General features: G+C 45.9%; 1 protein-coding gene across 11 annotated transcripts in view; it reads left to right on the top strand.

Annotated features, from left to right (window-relative positions):
* The window catches only part of Sulf1 (sulfatase 1), a 162,076-nt gene that overhangs the window by 109,322 nt on the left and 29,562 nt on the right, over window positions 1-23,192 (top strand). For 8 of the 11 annotated variants that reach the window (NM_134378.3, XM_087660223.1, XM_087660226.1 and 5 more), the window contains 6 exon segments: window positions 2,506-2,675; window positions 10,798-10,948; window positions 11,907-12,082; window positions 13,936-14,064; window positions 14,335-14,391; window positions 15,647-15,776. In NM_134378.3, the coding sequence (NP_599205.2) occupies window positions 2,506-2,675; window positions 10,798-10,948; window positions 11,907-12,082; window positions 13,936-14,064; window positions 14,335-14,391; window positions 15,647-15,776 (813 nt within the window). 11 annotated transcript variants of the gene reach the window in all.

Genomic DNA, 23,192 nt, shown 5'->3' with positions numbered 1-23,192 from the left:
AAGACACTTCCAGGGAGGTAAGCTGCTGCAAGATGGGCTTTCTGTGTCCTCGAAATGTCCCAGTGAGAAACGAGAAGGCAATTTCCAACTCCAGACAGGAAGGCTAGAAAGGACCTGTGTGTTTGTCTACCGAGGCTTTCTCCCTCCCCCTCATTAGGACGAAAAGCAATCAGTCTTTAATGAAAGTGCCATCAGGAAAATCATACCTCCTCCTCCCTCATAATTTTTGTCTGTCCCCCTCTCTCCCTCTTGAAAGCTTGTTCACATAATCAAATGCACATTTTGTGCCATTTCCACATGAAACTAAGAGCAGTGCGGTGCACCGGAGAAGTCTGGGATGCTGTGTTACTCGCTTTCACTCCCATCTGACGAAGCATAGTAGTTGTGACAAGGACATCTGCCCCAGGCAGTGAGACTTCACAACAGTCTAAGGCTGTCAGTCTTAGGGGTATCCAAACCACCCTAGAGAAACTGCCCATGGTTCCCAAACACTTCGGTCCTAGATTTTAAAATTTACACAAGTAAGCCAGATGCAGTTTTGTGTCTTAGGATGCCATCGGCTCTTGAGAGGCTAGGACAGATGGGTGGACAGTTTGAACCAGCTCCATAGTGAGTTGCAGCCAACCAGGAGTGCTTGGTGAGACCCCAGGAAAAGAATAGCAACGCACAAAGACGTTCATCTGATTACAAACTTGATGTTTTTTTAAAATGAGATTCTAAAAGCAAAGGGAGGAATGGCTCTAAATTCAGCTTAGAGATTTTTCTAAAATATTTTTTCCTTCTGGACATGTCCATCTCATTCCCCAGATATGCCAAAAGCTGCAAGATCTAGCACCTGATTGACAGGTCCAGCTATTGAGTAGAAAGACAAGGGGCCTAGACTGCTGTGACTGGCATGCCGGTGTCTTTGTGCCTGGTCTGATGCCAGCCCAGTGCACCAGAGTGAGATAAGGTGTAGGTTTGGTCTTTTCTAACCTCCTGAAGACAAACAGATTCACCCACACTACTGATGGGCATCTCAGCATCAGGCTTCACAATCCAGTCAGCAGGGAACTCGAAGGCGGAGTTGAGGGATGTCCACATTGTAAAAGCTAAGAAGGCTCAGCTTGGACTGAGCGCACAACCACTCATGTATTGCCTGGCTTGGAACAAAATCACTGCAGCCAAACGATGCGAGCCACGCACACAGGCAGTCGCTGCTATCACTTTCGATCTGTGAGGATGCTTTCCTGCTCCTCGTTCAAGCCATTAACCTTTTATTCCCTGTTGTCCGAAGGAGAGCAAAGTAATCACGATTCTCTCCAAATACTAAATCAGTGTGGCCTCCTCATTATCACGGCTGATTAGGTGCCAAAGACCAGTGTGTCGTAAGGGAGTGTGTGTGTGTGTGTGTGTGTGTGTGTGTGTGAGAGAGAGAGAGAGAGAGAGAGAGAGAGAGAGAGAGAGAGAGAGAGAGAGAGCACGTGTAAAGGAATTAAACAGACTCCCACATGGAAAGGCAGCCTTTGGACTTGTCCTAACAAGGACATGTGACATAGATTTCTTCCCCCAGCTTCTCTTGCAGCTGTTCTGCTCCTTAAACCCACAACATGTGACCAGCTGTGCCTGCAAGTCTTTGACATTGTGACCATTGCCTAGGAGTTTCTGACAAAAGTTTGCACTAGAGTTTTGGGCCAGTGATACACACAGAGGAAACAGGTGGCTTAATGAAAGTTTTCATCCTCTCTCTCCTCTTCATTCTGTTTCCTCCCTGTCCACTTCCAAACTTGTATCACGCCCCGCTCTCTGAACTCCGGCTGAAGTCATTTTATTAGCAAGCCAAACTCAAATCGGAGCAGCTTCTTCACTTTCTTTGTATGATTAACACAGAGTAAGCTGCAAAAAATCAAATGCCCCCATATTTAAGTCTTCGTGGTGAAAGACTCGCTAAAATGTTGCAATTTGTCCGTGTGCCTGCAATTTTGACAATGTGAAGGCATTTGATGGCGGTAGATGAGGCAGTTCAAAGAAAAGAGCCTTTCCTGGGCTTGCACATTTGTATGTGTGCCCCGTGTGTGTGTGTGTGTGTGTGTGTGTGTTCTGAGGCTGTGAATCTGGAGTGGGTGTGGGTGTTTTCTGCCCTTGCAGTAATTAAATGTTTTGCCAACGAATTACATCAATGAAATCTGAGAGTAAGATACGTATCCGGTGTTTCATATGCTGTTGAATTTGTATTGCCAGCTTTAATCATTATCTTGGGCAAACAGGACTTGCCTCTTTTCCTCCTTAATTGCTAAATGGTACATGTCTCCCCACACCCTTGTTGTTAAGCCAGCTGCCCTAGAAATGAGCAGCTACCTATTTTCTCTCTTCTTGGAGGGAGGTGGTTGGTTCTGGGGGGCTCCTCTAGCTCACCTTAGCCCTTACCTCTTGACTCAATGGGTAGATTGGAGGGGAGCGGTGTTCAAATGTGATCTTGAATGTTACCGTTTGTAACTTTTGTTTTGTGTCAAATGTATGTTTCAGGATTACTTCACAGACTTAATCACTAACGAGAGCATTAATTACTTCAAAATGTCTAAGAGAATGTATCCCCATAGGCCTGTTATGATGGTGATCAGCCACGCAGCGCCACACGGCCCTGAAGACTCTGCCCCACAGTTTTCAAAACTGTACCCTAATGCCTCCCAACACATGTGAGTAACACATTAACAACGCACCCTGCCGGACTCGGCCCTCGCCTGTGCTCCCCAGCTTACCCTCCTCGTCACCCTCTTCCTTTGCACTCTGTGTAGCCCCAAGGGAGAACTGCCAGCCTCTGTGTGTCAAAATGTGAGAACTGAGGTAGGGAGCACTGGACAGGCAGAGCTGCCAAGCAGGCTTGCAGTAAGAGAGAGAGTGCTGGGGCTTCTGATTGGGTATCACATCCTGCGTCTGCATGTCAGGGAAACGGCGGCAGTTTCCACCTATCGTTCCTTTCATATTGTTCGTGATATTCTGGACTATGACTTAATAGCACTAATAATGTAGGAGCGCTTTGCTTTTCCTAGCTGCAGTTCAGCCCGGCCCCTATCTGCTCTGGCTATAGAAACGGGGCTTTATTTTCTCTCCCGGGGAACCCAGGGGCAGCTTGGCTGCAGATGTTCAATTAGGCTTGTGCAAACTGCATCGAGAGTAGCTGGCCTGAGAGGCCCTCTCAGGTCACAGCTTTAAAATAACCTAATGTTTCATCTTGAGAGGAGGAGAGAAGGGGGTGGGGAGGTACAGGGGGCCCTCAGAGGAGCTGAGGGAGAGAAGAGAGCTGCAGTGTGCTGATATTCCTCCTTGGCCCAGGATGGAAAAGACTAGGTGCCTTGGCAGCAAAGAACATGATTTTGTTGTTGACTCTGTCAACACAGTTGCTCCCGACCTTCATGCCCAATATGCAGTCTTCCACACAGAGCAGCCGGTACTGGGTCTGCTAAAAACACTCCCATTCAAAAGGCCTCTTTATCATAAACCTCTGAAATTGGTTCTTGCTCTAGCTGTGCTTAAATACCACCCCTGTCTGTCTCTCCCCCCCCCCCCCAGTTTCTAAGATCTCAGACAGAAGGAACCTTGGGGAAATTGGGAAGTAACTACTAATAAAATTGCCAGGTGTTAGGCATCCCCTATACAAGTTTGAGTTATAGTCTTACTTAGTATCTTTCCGTAACTGTCCATCCGGAGTCACATGACCAAGGCTAACAGGAAAGAGGTCAGAGTGACTTAGAACAGGAAGCAAAGTGGGTCACCTACCAGATGTGCCCAGGAGAATGCAAGTATGCCGGAGACATCCAAGACAGTTGCTCCGGCAATGGTGGAATCTGGTGTCCAGGAGGGACCATTTTGGACTCTACTATAGGGACAGAATCCTTCCCTTATTACTGACTCTGCAGATGGATTTATGAACGAGTCTTCTTAGCAGGTGTCTCCATGGTGTGGGTCAGTTACAGATTCAGTGAGCAGCCGTCCAGTGGGAGGAGCTGCTCTCACTTCCTTAGTGAGGTCTGGAACTCACTTTTTCCCCTCTCTTTCGAATCATAAGTCACTTGGTGTAGCTTCCTCTGTTGACTTAGTGTGAGCATCATCCTATCCTACGATGACTTCTGCAGCCTTATACCTAAGGGACTTATCCGTTTGCAAAGAAGGGTTGATAAGATACGGCAGTTCATGTTTCTTTAGAGGTCAGCCTGCCTTTGAAGCTTCAAGGCTAGGTCCTAAACCTCTATACACACCAGCCACACAAGACGTCCTGACAGCTAGGTTGAGCGTACAGGCAACACTTGCACATGGAGAGGAGTCCAGTTGGGGATTGGGGGCAAGGGGCTCTCAACAGTAGTTTGGAAGAGTGAATCTTGGACTCTGAAAATTATACTTTATAAGGTTATCATACAACGGAAACTGGTTAAGGAATAACCAATGGGTACCCCTTAAAAACTAATAAATTATGACAGGGGTCCAAATCCAGCTTGCATTAATAAGGTTTCGCTGAAACCCAGCCATGCTTATTTGAGATCCACCAGCCAAGTGGAGCTGTGACACGGTCTGTAAAACTTAAAAGATTCATAGTAAATTCACTCAGACCCAAGTTTCACGGGGAAGACAGGAAAGTGTGCAGAGAGAGTCATCACACTAGCAGGGCCAGGGTGTCTAGCACAGAGCAGTAATCGCAGCAGCACAGAGCTTTAGGGAGAAGCATTTTCATCCTTTGGAGGAAAGGACTAACAGATGTTCAGAGTGAACAGGGAAGGGCAGGGGGACATGTTTATTACAGAAGACGCTATAGCCAGGAAGGTAGATGATTTTGGGGACAGAATATAGCACATGTAAGAGAATCTAAAACAGTGGTTCTTAACCTGTGGGTCGTGACCCCTTCGGCCAACTTCTATTTCCAAAAAATGTTAAATTACTGTTCCTAATAGTAGCAAGATTACAGTTATGAAGAAGCAACTAAAATGATTTTGGGGTTGGGGATCACCACAGCATGAGGAACCACAGTAAAAATTTGCAGCATTTGGAGGGTTGAGAACCATTGCTCTAAGACATGGACCAGGCCCTGAAGAATGGGGTCCACAGAAAGTAATAAGAAATAACGCTTAAAGGGAAATGATTGCAAAATACTGAGGACCTCATTGAGTTTTACATAAGTAGGGTAATAAGAACACAGGAGCTGACTCATCCCTTCCACATGGGAAAGGGTAGGGCTATTCCTTTCTACGTCTAACGAGCCAAGTGGTGCCCTTCCCATTGATCCAACACAGCAACACCTCTGCCAGGCTTGTCTCGCCTGTCCTTCTTAAGGCTACAGGCAGTGTATTTAGCCTTAGAGCCTCCAGGGGTAAATGGGATTAAACAAGGCACATTGAAGTGATGTGAAAAAACCAAGCCTCAGAGAGGTGGCTGAGGTCACGTTCCAGGCGAATACATAGAAGCCACACTGCTGGTGATCATCCTTACAGACCTTTTCTAGTAAGATCAGCCTTGTGCAAATGTCAATATGATTGACCCACAAATAGTACAATTGCATGCTGCCTAACTTACAGTTTAAAGAGAGCCCGCAGAGAAATAGGTCGCGCTTGTCCCGCTTGTCCTTGACAAGCTAAGAGCTCACTGCAGCGGACCTCACACACCTAGCCATTCTAAAAAGAACAGATCCAGACTGTCGTTTTTTTTTTTTTTCTAGTTGTACATTTTTGCTCTGGGCCAATGCCAGGCCGGAGAACATTACTAGCCATAGAACAGGAGCGTGTGTGCAGTCAGTGAATGATTCTGCTTCTCTGCTTCTCTTGGGTTTTTGTGTGCCCAGCACATAGAGGTCCCCATGCCTCCAACAGGCCTTGGGTTCCTGCATGCCTTGCTGCAAAGGTCTCCCTGGCTGCTGACTAGAAAGGGAGGGAATGGGTGCACAGGTTCAGAGTTCACTCCTCCAACAAAAGGAGGGAGACAAACTGAAGACAGGCCGCAGATTGTGGAGTGTAGAGCCACTGAATAGCTGGCTTCCTTAGTGAAAACATTAGCAGTGCAGTCAAGCAAAGGGGAGCAAGGAGTGAAGTGCTCTGCAGAAAGATTTGGCAGGCCCTGCGGACACTGCATAGAGCTGAAGACTCTCTGCTCGTGGGGGAAGCTAGTTACGGGGACGTTTTGCTTTAGGTCTTCCTAGGTGGCCAAACATCACCCATTCCCTTTCATCCAGCCCTGGGCTGTGGCTATCTGACCCTCTTAGACTGGAGAGAGTGAATCAAGTTTCCATGGTTTTTGCTTCTTTGACAAAGAGAGAGGCCCATTCAGTATCGGCACGCTGGCTTTACAAACCGAGAGAAGAGGTTATGCCTCCCAACTAAGAATAGGAAAGGATTATGGCTCCCTTGTTCACATGGGGGTCCTGTTTAATCAGACAGTAGCTCAGGCTGTCTTGGCCTCTAAGAAATACAAGAAAGGCTCCAACATGGAAATCCACATGAAAGTCTTATGAAACCCTTCACCATGGCAGAGCCCTACTAAGCTTTCAGGAAGTAAGTCTGGCCTCACACTCCCCAGTGCATCCCGGCCACCCACTGGACCCCATCAACTCTGGTGGTTGATTTTCAATTGCTTTGTTTCAATAGTTGTTTCTTCCATACTTCATAAACACACACGCAATTCTCCTATCAGCATCCTTTTGCTTGGTGTTTGCAACCAAAAAATAAATGAAGAAAACAGACGTCCAATGCATCAACAAAAGAAATATACTTTCACTGGAATGACAGCAAAGGCCATCAATATTCCAAAGGAACCATAGAGTTCATGATTCCCCAAAATGAATTTAATAAACAACACATTTCTTGAAGCTATTTCTTGGCTACTAAGAATCATTCTTTAAAAAAAAAAAAAACCTACCCACCAAAGAGAAAGGTGGGGTTGATTTTTCAGAATCCTTTGTCCTACTTTTGTCAAAAAGTAACACCAGAAAGAGACTCAAACCCCCAAAGAAAGTTAGCATCCCGTGGAAGACTGAACTTTAATGGGCGATCAGGTGTGTGGGTGTGGTGGAGTGCTGAGCAAGACACCCACAAAAGCCAGTCTAGGGGAGAGCAGCATGCAAGGAAGTCTCATGAGGTTTTCAGCCCAGGAGTAGTCAGCGGAAAGCAGCAGTCGAGCTTCTGAGATCTGCAGCTGTCTGAAACCGTACTTTCACAGGCAGAAGTTGTTACCAAGCCGGAGACAATGATACTTCTGGGGTCATTTTTGGCTTTGTTTTTTTGTATTGAAGGAAAAGAAACTCAAAAGAACCATGATCTGATCCTTTGTCCTCAATTTTAAAGTAACAATCAGTGACGCCTGCTTTTCTGTGATGGATCAAATGAGCCAGACTCTGTGTGGCAGCATAGACTGACCTACAGGGATCCCTCAGTAGGGAGGAAAATCCGTTAAAGATGGGAGGATTCCCTTTCCACAGGGAAACAGCTCACCTGCTCTTGTAACAGCTCAGGTGAGGGGACCTCTGTGCCTGGGAGCTTGGGTCAGTGTGATACCACAGAGGAAGCAGTGGCCTGGAGCTACTAGCCTGAGCACTTTGCCAAAGGAGAGCAGGATACCCAAGTGAGCTCTTGGCTACCAGTAATCGAGAGTAGAACGCAACCCCGAAGCTGTGTTCAAGAGTCACAGAAATCTCTCAGCCCTCACAAGAACCTCTGCAAAGTCATTATCCCCATCATACAGATGAAGAAACTGAGGCATCACCCCAGACTCCTCCCCAAAGACCTGCCCAGAATCACGTCTTAGCATATCAAACTGGGAGAACAAATGAGATCTGACTCCCAAGCATTTTGGACAGCTGAAGACAGTTTCCCTGTCCTAAGGAGTGTTCTTTCAGTGGAGCTGTCCCTAAGACCGTTCCCAGCCCTCTTTGAGGAGGCTAAAGGCAGGCAAGCCTTAATTATCACTGGGGGACAGAAGGCTACATCTTCAAGGAATTTGGCAGATCTCAGCAGGAGGCACCCACGGTCTTTGGCAAAGGATCACTTTTCAACAATGTTGTCAATTCCAGCAACCCGGACCTTCCACCTGGGGGTCTCTGAACAGCTGCTGTTCTGGGAGGTGGGGGGAGCAGCGGCTGCCTGTCTTCCTTTAAAAAGCAAATGTGTGCCCCGGGAGCCCTGCTCCCCGCTGGGATCCCACCTGGAATGTCCTCTTCTAAGCTAGAGGTCATCTCCCATATTGAGGAAGTTAGAAAACTACAGGGGGAGGGTGGACAGCTTTGACAACAGGCCCTGAACTCTCCCTTTTAATATAAGCCAGATTTAACATATGTCATTTGGTAAATCCAGGAGTCCAATTTGAGGCTTGTAATTTGCTGCAAGCTTCCCGGCTCCTCAAAGTGAGGTGGGGCTGCGCCAAGCACATCAAGGTAACTGGTGGAAGATGTAATTTCCCCGCGTGAGCCTGCATGTCGGTTGCCTATTGTAATTTTTATTTGCGCTGAGGTTTTGTGGTTTTAAAAAAGTCAACTAGATTTATTTTTAAATTAAGCCGACCTAACTTCAAAGGCAGTGAGGGAAGGATGGGTATTATGCAGAAACCCTGTGTAATCTCTTACAGCTGTATTCCCTTTGGGGCCACAATTGGTAAAAGGCTAGGAGACCTTTCATGACCACTGTGCTGTCTTGCTCTGACCTCATAGTCCCCCCCACGTGCTCCCCCTCCCCCGGCCCCCAGCACATGAGTGCAAAACCTTTGCTTGGAGATTTTCAAGCCTCTCTGTCCTTCTCGGCTTCTTAATCTAATCCTGTTTGTACCGAGGCATGCTGTGCAGACAATGGGAGAGGCAGACTCCAGCCTTCCCCCCCCCACCTCCATACCCACTTCCCACCACAGCCCATTTCTGGAAAGGAAGAATTCTTCCAAGTCAAAACTTGGGACCACTTGGCTCCAGAATCATTTCTCTGGCAGGCAGCAAACACTGATGTTGAAGGTTTCTTTTTGACGGAGTCTTTTCAAGAAAAAGAAAATTGGGAAGGGATGGTTCACTCGAAAAGAACAGCAGACGGTTCTCAGAGACTCTGTATTTAGTGTCACAGGACTGCTTCGACCTATAAATGTATATGAAAAGAATTTGCTTATTGAGTTGTAGAAGTCCTAGAGGAACCCTCTGCACTCCACTCATCCATGTGCAAACTCAGGGTGGCCTTTTCCTCTTCAGTTGTCCCTTTAGTGGGAACTCATGTTCTCTACCAAGCAGCACTGTACCTTCAGCAATGGCGTCTCCAGAGCTTAGCTTACCTAGGTCATGAGGGTAACCAGGTAGCAAGATGACGTCTGCCTCCACCTATGATTATCTACTATCTGAATGGATCCTCTGACAGGAGAAAATGTGAGCATCAGGTGCCATTTCTGTGGCTCAGTGTGCATGCCCACATCCCCATGTACAACCATGCAAGCATTGTGTACGGAGTTCAGTGTTACAGAATTGGTATGGTACCCCAAGAGGTCTCCTGAAATTACCTGGTTCATAGGGTTGCAGGCTCCCTGTCAGACTTCCCACAATCCTTCAACTGTACAATTCTACCTACAAACAGGGACAGATAAACGGATCCCTCAGTCAACAGAAATGGTGGCTTGCTCTGGGAGACTGGCTATTTGTAAAGCTGTGGTTTACATTAAAGGCGCTCTCAGACAGAGGAAGCATCCTCTGTGCATCCCTTTGTTCATGTTAACACTTGTGAGCTTCAAGACCCAGCCTTGATTCCACTACCTTTGTTCAGCTATGTGACTTGTCTGCCTGCCTTGGTTTCTGCACATGTAAAATGGGTATAATAAACCTGTTAACCGAAAGAGCTGAGACAGTCAAACTGGTCAGAACGTACAGAATAAGCCAGTGCTGCTTTACAGGGAATACTCCCTCTGTGAGCTCTTAATAGCATGTGAGCAGAAGGCTTCAGTGAATGCATAATAGTGTCCTGGTAACATAGGTCTACACTTCAGGAGCATCTGATGGTGTCATCTAATGGAAATTAGGGAAGACTTTAATGAGAAGGTAGCCATTTTGAGTTTCCAGGGCTGTGTAGCTGATCTCTGTGTACCATTGATCTCTGGAACCCTTGACTGTAGGTGTGAAAGAGTCTGTTCCACAGTGAAACCCACTTCTCTACAGTTAGCAAAACCCTTGTCCTCTACCCCTATCAATTTCTCTACCAGGCGAGTATTTTACTGGTAAATTTATAAATGGCAGATGCAGTCTTGGTTAGAATCCCAGCAAATATAGTTGAATTAATGTTTTTAACCTACAACATGAACCAAGGACAAACCCCATGACAGTGTGAAAGTAAACGAACAGATTATTTAAGAGAGTCAAGAGAAAGAAGTGTTGAAAATTGTGGTCACCATCGTCCCACGTAATGTCCTGGTGGCCTTACCAGGGCAATTAGCAGTAAACACCTCAGGAGTTGATGTCACCCCAAGAACATTCCTTTCTCTATGTCTGTGTGTAAATCTGAAATAACCATCTTCATCTTCATATCTGTATTATGCATTTTATTCATAGTGCCCAAATGAACTTGAATTAATTCCATGCTCAGTCTGAGTATTATCTGAGTGCGCATGTCTGCAGAGGATGCCCACTGTTTGGAACAGTGAAAACGGCAGACAGTTTCACAAACTCAAAGAGTTCTCAAGACGTTTGAGAGAAAAACACTTCAGCAGCGACTAAATTATCTTTCAGAAGTGACTATTTTACAACCTTTAACTTGAAATGCTTCCCAAATGACTTAAGTTTTTCTTTTGAAAAAAATGTATATATGATTATTTTCTGCACGTTTTCAGAACTCCGAGCTATAACTATGCACCGAACATGGACAAACACTGGATCATGCAGTACACAGGTCCCATGCTGCCTATCCACATGGAGTTCACCAACGTCCTCCAGCGCAAACGACTACAGACTCTGATGTCGGTTGATGACTCTGTCGAGAGGGTAAGGCCATCCATCCCCCATCTTGGTGGCACTTTTTACATCAAAAAAATGACTATAGACACATTCCTGTCCACCCATCTATTGTCTCCTAATACTGTGTTAAGAGAGGCAAGTGTGTTCAATGACATCCTCATCCCTGTCCCCTTATCCTGTTTCTTCAAGTATGGTTTTTACAGAGCCAGTGACAAAGGACAGAAAATTAAAAATATCACAAATCAGAGTCTGTACTCTCAAATGCCTTCGGAAATTAAATTATGTCAGTGACTAGAGAGGGTTTTATACAATGAAATGGAGTAGTGGTGATTGTGACAAAATAAAACAAAGGACCCTACCTAAAGCAGCAACTCCACTCCAGTTGATCTCAGCAGGTCAAAAATAAAAGTCAAATACAATTGCATTTTCTGGCTTTTAAACAAAGACTGGCTCTGCCCAGATGGGTTCTTTCTTACTTTACAGTTAAGTAGGAGAGTGAAGCCATTAAAATCTGATTTAATCCTAGATTTTCAAAGTGAAAAAATCTACTGAGTTTGTTGGGAGAAGTAGTTTCATGACTTGTTTTGTTGTCTGGGTTTTTTTGTTTGTTTATTTTGTTTTTGTTTTTGCTTTTGCTTTTTAGCAAACAATAATTCTGTGAGCAGAATGTTCTAAATAAAGAAAAAAAAGGACAATTTGACTGTAGTGCTGGATATTCCCCACCAGAATCATATGCATTTCAAAACTGTGGATAATGTCTTTATTTGCCAGCCTTACTGAGGCAACGATTGGCTTTTGGAAAATCATGAGAGTCAGGCATGGTGATGTGATAGGGAGTTTTAGGCAGACCAGCCTGGTCTACATGGGAAGTTTTAAGCCAGCCAGGGCTTTGTCTTTAAGAAAGAGAAAGAGATTTGGGGGAAGTTGTGGCTGTGCCATAGCAGACCACCTCGCCCTTACTGTCATCGCTCTTGATCTGTTTCAGCTCTACAACATGCTTGTGGAGACCGGGGAACTGGGCAACACGTACATCATCTACACTGCGGACCACGGCTACCACATTGGACAGTTTGGACTGGTCAAGGGGAAATCCATGCCCTACGACTTTGACATCCGCGTGCCTTTCTTCATCCGTGGTCCGAGCATAGAACCAGGGTCGATGTAAGTATTTCCCTGTAGTATGGAGCTGTCCCAGCTCCCGTACATGGAAAATAATCTAGGTCTTAAAGCATCCAGAACTAAAACCTAGGATGCATGGGGCAGTGATTTACTGTCGGTGCCACCTAGTAACTAAAGTATATTGCTTAAGAGAAGGGAATGATAACAGTTACAATGAACGATTCCCTCAAAATGAGATGAGTCTGTGTCCTTTGCCCTTGGTATGCGGATAGCATGAACTCTTGGAGAACACCATCCTGAATCAGGAGTGCAATGTCACCTCTTACAAAGTCCAATGTTACCTCCTTAACTTTTAATTTTTGAAAAGAAAATTAAGGGTTAAAATATCTCATATTTTTAAGGTGTATTTGTTTTATGTATATGAGTACACTGTAGCTCTCTTCAGACACACCAGAAGAGGACATCAGACCCCATTACAGATGGTTGTGATCAACCATGTGGTTGCTGGGAATTGAGCAAGATCTCTAGAAGAGCAGACAGTGTTTTTAACCGCTGAGCCATCTCTCCAGCCCCGGAAGAGATTGGAGCTTCAATCCAGTGCCTTAGACCACTTGACCACACTTTTGTTTAAAAGAAAAGAGACTTAGATGTTCCTGTCCCTCTCTCTCTGCCGATCGCCTCATCAGAGACGCAGGTGTCCATGCCCTCCCTCTACAACTTCAACTTGCTTTGTAGGAAATGGACAAAATGTGTATAGTGAGCTATGGAAATGGTAGAAGACAGAATTGGGAGTGAATTTTCAACCAGCATCCTCCATGGACTTAGGCAAATCAAGAAGCCAGACAGGTAGAATTAGGTTGTGTCTGAGAATCCTCAATGCTGGAGGTGGTATCCATGGAGCCCAGAGCCCAGGATTCTGAATCTCATATCTAGGCTCTCCTGCTGCTGTGCTGAGCTTATTCTGGGATGAGCTGAGGAAAGGAAGAGGTTCTTTGAAGAAGCTTCATGTCCATTACAATCACTAGAGGGACAGTGATTGGAATATGTTGCACAAAAGCAGACAGGAGATTATTCAATCACCAGTGAGAAAGGAGAAGGGGGGTTAGGATGGGAAATCAGAAAAACAATATGAAAAGGTCATAAGGAGACCTATTTCTTTGTATGCTAACTTAAGAGTTGATTTAAAAATTCATTACTAACTGAGAATAGTTCTGTCTGTAGTTAGCTTTTTACATTAAAGGTCTTAGTCATGAGACAAACTAAAAACTGTAAAACTGTGGTTTCTCACAATGTTGACTTCATAGCTTTAATGCAAGTGGAGTTCTGAACTATCGACTTTTAGAAAACATGTATCACACACACACACACACACACACACACACACACACACACACACACACGATGGGCCTGGAGAAAGGGCTCCATGGCTAACAGCATTTCCTGCTCTTGTAGAGAAGCCCACTTCAGTTTCCAGTGTGCATATTAGATAGCTCATAACTGCCTGTAATTCCAGCACCATGTACCTCATATGCATGCACCCATATACAAACACACACCCCACACACATGCACTTGTGTACATACATATACACACACCACATATATACATATACATTATTAAAAATAATAATGAAAACATTAAAAGTATCATGTTCTGATACACATCCTCCCTTGCTCTGTTTTTGAGACACAACACTTAGGGCCATCTCTCCAGCCCTCACCCCTTTGAAAGCCAGCAGTGTTACTACCATCTACTACTCACCCCTCCCTAGAGCAGATGAGAGGGAAGGGAGGTTTGAAGGCCAATGAACCATGGCTGTGGGGGGTAGGGGAGCAGCTCTGTAGTCATATGCTCCCTGCTTTGGGTCTAGCCTGGAACCGTCTGTCTCCTTCCAGAGTCCCACAGATTGTTCTGAACATTGACCTGGCCCCTACCATTCTGGATATTGCCGGTCTTGACACTCCTTCTGATGTGGATGGCAAGTCTGTCCTGAAACTTCTAGACCTGGAAAAGCCAGGTAACAGGTATGCCAACACGTCTTCTGTCAGCCAGCCCCCAAGCTCCAGCTGGTGCCCAAGGTCAGCCAGTACTGAAAACCACGGAGGTAAAATAAGTTTTCCCCACGAGGATTCCTGCAAGCTGAGCCTTTTCTGGCTGCTTGTGAATTGCACGTTGATGGATGCAGCCGTGGTCAGTGGGAAGTGGGAGGTGTTTCTTTAAATAAACTTGTGAGCGCGAATCCACTTGGGAAGACATTCAGATGCTAACAGTAAATATTATTATTCTGCTTTCAGGTTTCGAACAAACAAGAAGGCCAAAATCTGGCGTGACACATTCCTAGTGGAAAGAGGGTAATTATTGGATCCTGGGGCGCTTCTGGGAACCAGTCCTAGTGGGCAGTTTTTTGCATTTCCTATTTTGGTTTAGTAAGCCCAGTTGTGAGTTTAATTTTATTATTTTATCTGATTTTATGTATAAGTTGTGTGTATGTGTGTTCACAGAGCACATATATGAAGGTCAAAGGGCACGGTTCATGAGTCAGTTCTCTCCTCTTCGCATAGGTTCTGGAGATCAGACTCAGCTATCAGTCATGCCTGGCAAGCACTTTCATTCACTGAGCCATCTCTCTGGCCCCATAGTTTGAATCACTGATTGTCTCTTCGCTGCCAGTCAACAATGATGGCTACAGTAGAACTATAATAAATGTTGTCATAGATGGGGGTGGAGCCTGTCTCTGTGGGTATAGATTCCCCTTGGCACTTCTCAGCCTGAGCTCTTAACAAGTCACCTGATTTTCTCAGCCATCCCTCCCCAGGCCTGTGAGCCACCTTGCTGATGCCCTGTCATTGTCTTTTTCCTGTGTTCTTCTCATACTATTAAATTACATACACTAATGGCATTGTGATTGTTTCCATGATCACTTCATTGCTTTGCTTTTCTCTTTGTGTAAATTGAGAGAAGAAAGGCATTAATACAATTATTAATTTATAAAGAGAACCTTGAGTGGTGTTTTGTTTTAATTATGGTTTTACAAAGCAAGGTTTATTTGTGTAACCCTGGCTTTCCTGGATCTCCCTCTGTAGTTTAGGCTGTTCTTAAACTTACAGATCTATTTGCCTCTGCCTCTGCCCCTGCCCCTGCCCCTGCCTCTGCCCCTGCCCCTGCCCCTGCCCCTGCCCCTGCCCCTGCCCCTGCCCCTGCTTCTGCCCCTGCCCCTGCCCCTGCCCCTGCCCCTGCCCCTGCCCCTGCTTCTGCCCCTGCCCCTGCCCCTGCCCCTGCCCCTGCCCCTGCCCCTGCCCCTGCCCCTGCCCCTGCCCCTGCCCCTGCCCCTGCTTCTGCCTCTGTATCTCTGCTTCTCAAAGTGCTGGGACTGAAGGTATGTGTCACCACCGAACGGCAAACCTCGAGTATTTTAATCACTTTCTGGGAAGAGTGATGGCTCTCTGCTGACTTTCACGTCTTCACAGCGCCCATCCTGTAATGCTCACAAAGGACTTAGCCTGTGTTGGTCTCCTTATAGACAGCAACAGAGTCTGTAGGCTGTGTGGGAATTGAGAAGGCAGTCAGGTGACTCTTCAATAAGATGTTTTCCCCTTTCTGTCAAAGGAAATTTTTACGAAAGAAAGAGGAATCCAGCAAGAATATCCAACAATCAAACCACTTGCCCAAATATGAGAGGGTCAAGGAACTGTGCCAGCAGGCCAGATACCAGACAGCCTGTGAGCAGCCTGGGCAGGTAAGTGCAAGAGGTGTTCTCTGTTGTCCTCCCGTGTTCCCCACTGAATTAAACAACACTCAGACATTCGTGAGCCCCTAAGGATTCCACACGGTTGTGAGGACAAACTCAGGGACATTTCCGCACTGCAGGTCTGTCTAGCTGTCCAGGAAGCCTTGATCTTCTCACCACTACCCAGGCTTCCTCTGGTTAACAAAGATGGCTCTCAGAGGGACAGCTATGCCAAGGGCACTGGCTCCATCAAAGCAGGTGGCTGCGGAGCCTCTGAGCAGGGAGCCACTAGTGGTGACATGGGAGGCCCTTCCATCCTAAGCAGAAGCAGGAGGCCATCTTACCCACGTGCATGGTCGGATGTACACCAGAGCTGACAAAGAAAAACAGCCTGAATGTTCACTTTTAGCTCACAAAGCTTTTGGTATCAGCTGTAGTTGTGAAATCTAGGCTTGGCCAACCCGTCAGCTGTTGTCACTGAGAGTGGAAAACGCAATACAACGGATTAACAGCCCTTAAAGGAAAGCTGGGCTGGGTGTGGTGACGTCCACCTTTAATTTCACTGTGAAGGCCGGAGCAAGTGGATCTCTGTGAGTCCCAAGCCAGCCAGGGCTACATTGTAAGACCTTGTCTCAAAAAACAAAACAAAACAAAGCAAAGCAAAACCACAAAGAAAAGACAGGCGTGGGAGGATGGGGGTGGAAAGAGAAACAACAGAGAGGAAAGACATGTGGCCACTAAAGACTCTTTAATTGGAATGTGTGCCAACCAAAAGGAAATCTGCACAGACTAAAGGGAAACTCCGTGTCCCACTGAAAAGATAAATAGCAAAATCAGCAAAACATGGCAAAAATAAATAAATAAATAAATAAATAAATAAATAAATAAATAAATAAATAAATGAGGGAGGGAGGGAGGGAGGGAGGGAGGGAGGGAGGGAGGTCAGGCCCAGCTGCCACTGGTCTTGGTTCAACGTGGAGGCTTTGTATACCTACTGACTGTAACCCGTGAGATTTCTAGTGTGTAGCCATGGGAATCTCCATTCTACATCAGACGGCTTGTCTCTTAGAAATCAAGTATGTAAGCAGGAATTGTCTAATTAAAAAACACGGGCCCAAGGGCTGGAGGGAGGGCTCAGTAGTGAACAGTGCATACTGATCCTTCAAAAGCCCCGAGTTCAGTTCCTAGCACCCGTGTTGGGCAGCTCTTAGTGGATCTGAAGCCCCTGACCCCCTAAAACACCTACACTCAGGTGCACACTCCCAAACACAGACTCATACATATGCACATAAGTACAGAACAAAAATTAAACCAAAAAAACTACTACTGCTGAATGATGAAGATGATGATGATGAATAAGAAGAAGAAGAAGATGATGATGATGATGATGATATACACTTACCTTGCCTTCCATGCTATGTTATTGTAGCTAAATAAAGACTTTTAGTCCTGTGGGGAATTTTTCCTATTAGTAACCTGGGGCTCAGCCAGAGAGCATGCGTGAGATGGACCTAGGCCCTCTACACATATGTAACAGTTGAGTAGCTGGGTCTTCGTGTGGGACTCCTCACATGGGAGCAGGGCCGTCTCTGACTACATTGCCTGCCTTTGGACCCCTTCCCCCTAACTGGACTGCCTTGTCTCAACAGGAAAAGATGCGCCTAGTCTTACAGTGACTTGATATGCCAAGACTGGTTAGCATCCATGGGAGGCTCCTCTTTTCTGAGGAGAAGGGGAGAGCAGAGTGGAGGGAGGAGAAGCTGCAATCAGGATATAAAGTAAATAAATAGCTTAATACAAAAAAACAAGAACAAAACCAAACAACAAAACCCAAACTTCTCTGACCCTTAGCTCTCCATGCACTTATCCAGTGTTATTTAAAGGCTTTAAGCTTGAGAAGTGGGCCACCTGGGCTGTTGTCTAATGCCACATCCTTATGCTTCTGTTATAAAAGGTCCCCACATATGAAATACAGAGTTGTAACTGACAGTGTGATTCCTCGCCTCTCTTCTCTCTCACTTTCTTGTTTGTAGAGGTAAAGTATGAAAGGTCAGGGAGACAGAGGGCTTCAAGGAATAAAGTCAGACATGTAGTGTTCTAGCGCCTTTGCTTTAAGTGTTTCACAGAAAGACTTCGACCATTTAGCACATATTAACTCAATGTCTTTAAATCTCTCCCCTGGACACTCCTAAATACTATTATGAAGAAGCCTGAGGATCCTTTGGTAGTTGGCAGACAGTTTGTAGAAGCAGCCTCAACAGGGCAGTGTACTTATTTGGGAGTTGGAAACGGAGGGTACTGTTTGCCTTCTGCAAATTGCTAAGCTTGTTAGGATTTGAGCCCTCTAAGTGGTGCACAAGATGTCGATTTGCAAATAAAGCACACTGCTTGCCTACCTTCCAGTCCACCATTCTGCAAATTTCTCCATGTGGCTGGCACCGAAACTCAGTCTGTGCCCTGGAGGACCACGGAGCCTAATACAATCAGATTATATTGCCGTAAGCCCCAAGCTTGCCCACTGCGTGGCAACTACATTAAAAATCTAATTCTGCTTTTGTCACAGTTTTCCAAACTTGATTTGCTCCCATGAAATATGTTTATGGCTGTCTCCCTAGAAGACCCTTCCGATGCTTTCTTTCTGTGTAGAATAATCTGAACTTAGATTTTTTCACGTGGACATCTGAGAAGGTTTTAGAAACACCCCCAATTAATGGGACAAAGAATTAGGCTCTGCCTGGACGATGAGCTTTTTCCTGTAGAAATTCTTTACACTGGACAGAAGTAGGCTCTTGAAGATGGGATGTGAGGGGATATTTGGCTGCCCCAAGCATTGCTGTCCCCGTGGTACCAGTGACTACTTCCTGGCATCTCATGGTTCCTCCAGTGCGGTCTGTGAGTCAGCAAGGTCAGCCTCACGTAGGAACTAGTCAAAATGAAAACCCTCTGCCCTTTACCCTCTGACTAGGTCCCAGTGGTGGAGCCTGGTAGTCTGTGTATACAAGTCTCAGGCCCCACTGCTACTGCTCAGTCTTTAAGAGCCTGAGTGTTAAAAAAGTTCTAGAAACTGAGGTCAGCTCTGGTGTTCTATGGCTGTCTTAACCGCCTCCCATTTCGTTTCCCTTTTTGTCCAGTTACACAGATTACCTTCCTCAGAGACAGTATCACTGACTTCAAAGAGAAAGAAGAGAGGTTGTGTTGCTTGGGACCTGAGTGACAACTCAGGTGTAAGCTCAGGCTAGAGCTGACGTGTTTGGATCTGTTCTTCTATATTTAGGATGGAGTATTGAGCCAAAAGCTTCACACCTGCCAGGCACATGCACTACCAAAAGCTTCACACCTACCACACACATGCACTACCAAAAGCTTCACACCTGCCAGGCACATGCACTACCAAAAACTTCACACATGCCAGGCATATGCACTACCAAAAACTTCACACCTGCCAGGCACATGCACTACCAAAAGCTTCACACCTACCACACACATGCACTACCAAAAGCTTCACACCTGCCACTCACATGCACTACCAAAAGCTTCACACCTGCCACTCACATGCACTACCAAAAGCTTCACACCTGCCAGGCACATGCACTACCAAAAGCTTCACACCTGCCAGGCACATGCACTACCAAAAGCTTCACACCTACCACACACATGCACTACCAACTGAGTTCTTTCTGCAGCCTTGACATCCACACTGGGCCTGTGCCCTCTTCCTGCAAATTAACAGCCTTCATCCTCATGTGGGTGCTGAGGAAAACTCAGCACCGTTAGCTCTATTCTCTTCATTCACGGCCCAGGGAGAGTGTGTACCCCAGAGCCACACCCCCACCCTTACGTGGTCACCTGGGTAATTACAGTGAACTCACGAAGCCGCATAATTAAAGGAAAAGTTTTGGGTTGGTTACCGTACCTGCTACTTCCTGGTTGTGTGTCCCGATCAGTTTAACTTCTCCAGGCTTCAACTCTCTGTCTCTAGAATGGAGAGTGTTCCCCTCTGCCTGGTGAAGAACAGAGCTTCATATGCATAAGTGTGACAGTGTCGGGGAGTGATTTCTTCAGGGTGTCACTGTTGTTCCGGGGACTCTCACCTGTTGTTTGGGTTTCTACGAAGTCAACAGGGGATAAAACCCAGGGGATAAAACTGGCTGGAACCCCAGACACTTGGCATGACTCCTTGACTGCACAGAGCCACCAGCAGGGATTAATTATGACAGCATGGACATATGTGTTTGCACTGCTCCCATGTTTCTGCATTAATCCAAGACAAAGTGTGAATTCCCACCACCCTCTCAGCTAGGAATTCTACCCCAAGCACACTCCTCCTCATAAACACATGTGTGCTCCTGTGTAAACTCTGAAGGTGAGCTCTGAAAGCTATCAATGTATGTCTTCCCAGAGAGTAGCCAGGTGAAAGGTGTGTGGGTGACACCGAGGCATCTGGGCGATTTCTCATTCTCTCATTGTTCAGAGCTCTTTTGCTTTGTTTCTGTTTGTTCCACAGGACAAGGTCTCCACATGTATGTAGCCCTGGCTAACCTAAACTCTGTCCTCTTACCTCAACATCCCAAGGGTTCGAGTTATGAACCCCACCCCCATACACCGCCTCACTCCCCATGCACTGCCTCACCCCCACTCGAGTCTGCCACACCCCCAGGGGCCTCCACCTTTGTGCTTTAGTTTTCTTTTTGTTCTCAGTTGTTCACAAACCTTGGGATTGCGTTGCTGTCTACACACCCTTGGGCAAGTCACTTTTCTCTCTCAGTGCTTTTGCTGTGCAGACATGGCTGAGCCACCCACAGCAAAGGTTATGTGGATTTAGGTGTAAGCTGGCGCCTGAATTTGATGCCTTGGCCCATGCTAGCCCTGCACGAATGCTTTGGTCTGTTCAGTCTTCTGCTTGACCTAAGTGCTAGAGCTTTCCCCACTCTCAGCATTGCCTCAGACAGATGATTGTCTATGTGGAAATTGCCCTTCTCTGTTTCTCCTTCCTTTCTACCTCTCCCCTTCCTCCACCCATCCCACCTCATCTCAAGACAGTGGCAGCTAACTCTTCTTGGTAAATGACTCTAGTTCATGTTCCTGAGAAATGTTGTCATTGACTTGAGCTAAGTCGTGATTTGGAAAGAAATATGTATAGGATCTTTCTCTTCCCAACATTCAGTTTGAAACTTTCGGTGCACTGCCACCAACAGGTAATTAAGTTATCACAAAACTACTACATTGTCACTGTATCTCAGAGTACATGATTTGACCTGTATTGTGATACGTATTAAGACACACTTTAGAAAATTAGCTTGTGTATATAAAGCCAAGCTTTTTATCTAGTCAGGCAAGCATATGCTGGGGTGTAAATCAAGGCAATCTGAGGGATATATGAGGTCCAGGACGTAGAAACCAGGATGATTACCTAGTGATTACTCCAGCAAAAAGTAACCAGAGTCACAACATTGCTAAATATTGGGCTAGGTGTTCAATGCCTAATTTACATACAGCGAGACTGAGGCAAAGAAGGAAAAGTCAGTTGACCAAAACAGAACTGGAAATCTAAGTTCAACCCAGATCTGTGTGAATTAAGGCCATACACCTCTCTGGCCTGATAGCCCAGCCCACCAGTGCCAGCCTCCGGGAGCCTGAGATAGGAAGGTGACTGAGTCCAGGAATTCAGGAGTATTGGGGGGTACACGTTAAAGCCTTGCCTTTTCATACATATGTGGGCCAGTGAGCTGGGTCAATGAGTGAAAAGAGCCACCACCCTTCCCAACATCCCCAGTTCAGTATCATGGAAGGGGTGCTTTAATTCCTGCAAGTTATCCTCTGACCTCCACACAAGTTCTATGACACATACATGCGCACAGGCGCGTACACAAACACACACACACACACACACACACACACAATCAATTAAAAATTGCTTTCCCCACAAAATAATAATTGATATATTCCAGAGTTTTAGCCAGAATATAAGTTAGCCAGTGACTAGATCAGCTCGTTTTGAAATCGATTCTGCCAACATTGGCCTGGCTCCAGGTACCACATCTTCTCTTTAGAACCCAAAGCACTCAGTAATTTTTATAACAAATCATCTCACTAGGAGAATCAGATATTATTTTACCAGATATAGACTTTGGAAGGAAACGGAGGTGCTGTCATTTGCTTAAAGACATAGAGTTAGGAGCAAAAGACAACTAAAATTGATTTTTCAGACACCCAACCTGATAGTTAACTCTATTAAAAGTGGCTCCCACTCCTCGAGTGCATGTTACTTCCAACTGTGATAAGAATGACACATCAGTCACAAGATGTAGCAGCAGCCTTAGCTGAACTGAGCACCCTTCCCGTCCTTCCCGGGTGAGCGGTTCCTGGGCTCTGTGTTTCCACTCAGCTCCTGAACCAACCCAGCTCCCTCACACTCACAGGACAGCAGGGCAATGGCATCCCGGCTTCTCTAACTTAGAACTTTCTGTCCAGCTACTCTGATGTAAAGAAAACGGTCCCTAGTCCAGCACAGACCATAGGTAACTGAGCAGAGGCAGCCCACTGCGTACTTGTAAGGATTGCGTGACTCCGTTCATGGGAGCAGCTCCTAGCCTCCCAGAAGCATTTGGCAGCGTAGACGGTAGAGATGATGAATGAAAATGTTTTCAAAATGTCTGTGATGTCTTTTGAATTTGATTCGATTCTTCCAATCTAGCTGCACACAGTGCCCTTGTGCCAAAATAACCAGGCCATCTTCTTCACTGAGCATTTACACACAGGCAGATGCAAACAACCCTCAACCTGAATTTGTGATTACCAAACCCTGTGGTGCTCCACTGGGATAAGTGTAGAGGACAATTCCAGAGCGTGACACGTGGTCCTTGCCCTTAATTTCCAAGTTGATAGAATTGGCGAGGCTAAAATAACAATGAAAAGAGGGATTTAACAATAATTTTACCCAGTACATTGCTGAGTATAAGTATCAAGAACCCTTGGGGAGGGGCAATGATAAATTATTGACACAAACTTACCAGTCAGAAAATAGAATGAGGATTGAAATGGTCTTACTCCAGAAAGCAGGGGTGATGTCTGAATAGCCGGTATAGTGCTGAACTGATTTACCCAGAAGCCTCAGGAGTAGGTCAAAGCTGGCCAGAAACAACCAAGTGTCTGTGGGGATGCTTGACGAACACAGCAGACACCATGTTCCCTCGGCCAGTGCCTCTGCCAGGTTCGAGCTGGGGAAGGGCCATGGGGCAAACACCTTCTTCTTCTGACCATTACACAGCTTGCAGTCCTCATTCCAGAATAAGTCTCTTAAGTTCCCTTTCTCCGATTTCACCTATAAACTCTCCAGGTGAAGCCCCAATTTTATTGGCAGCTGTTTCAAGGTTTTATTGCAGTCATAAAAATTATCATGATAAGGAACACAGAAGTGGTAATTTT

This window comes from Rattus norvegicus, chromosome 5, assembly GCF_021556685.1.
Source record: "Rattus norvegicus strain SHRSP/BbbUtx chromosome 5, alternate assembly SHRSP_T2T, whole genome shotgun sequence".
Classification (NCBI taxonomy): domain Eukaryota; kingdom Metazoa; phylum Chordata; class Mammalia; order Rodentia; family Muridae; genus Rattus; species Rattus norvegicus.
Note: the sequence above shows the minus strand (reverse complement) of the source record. Positions and strands in the feature narration are given on the sequence as shown.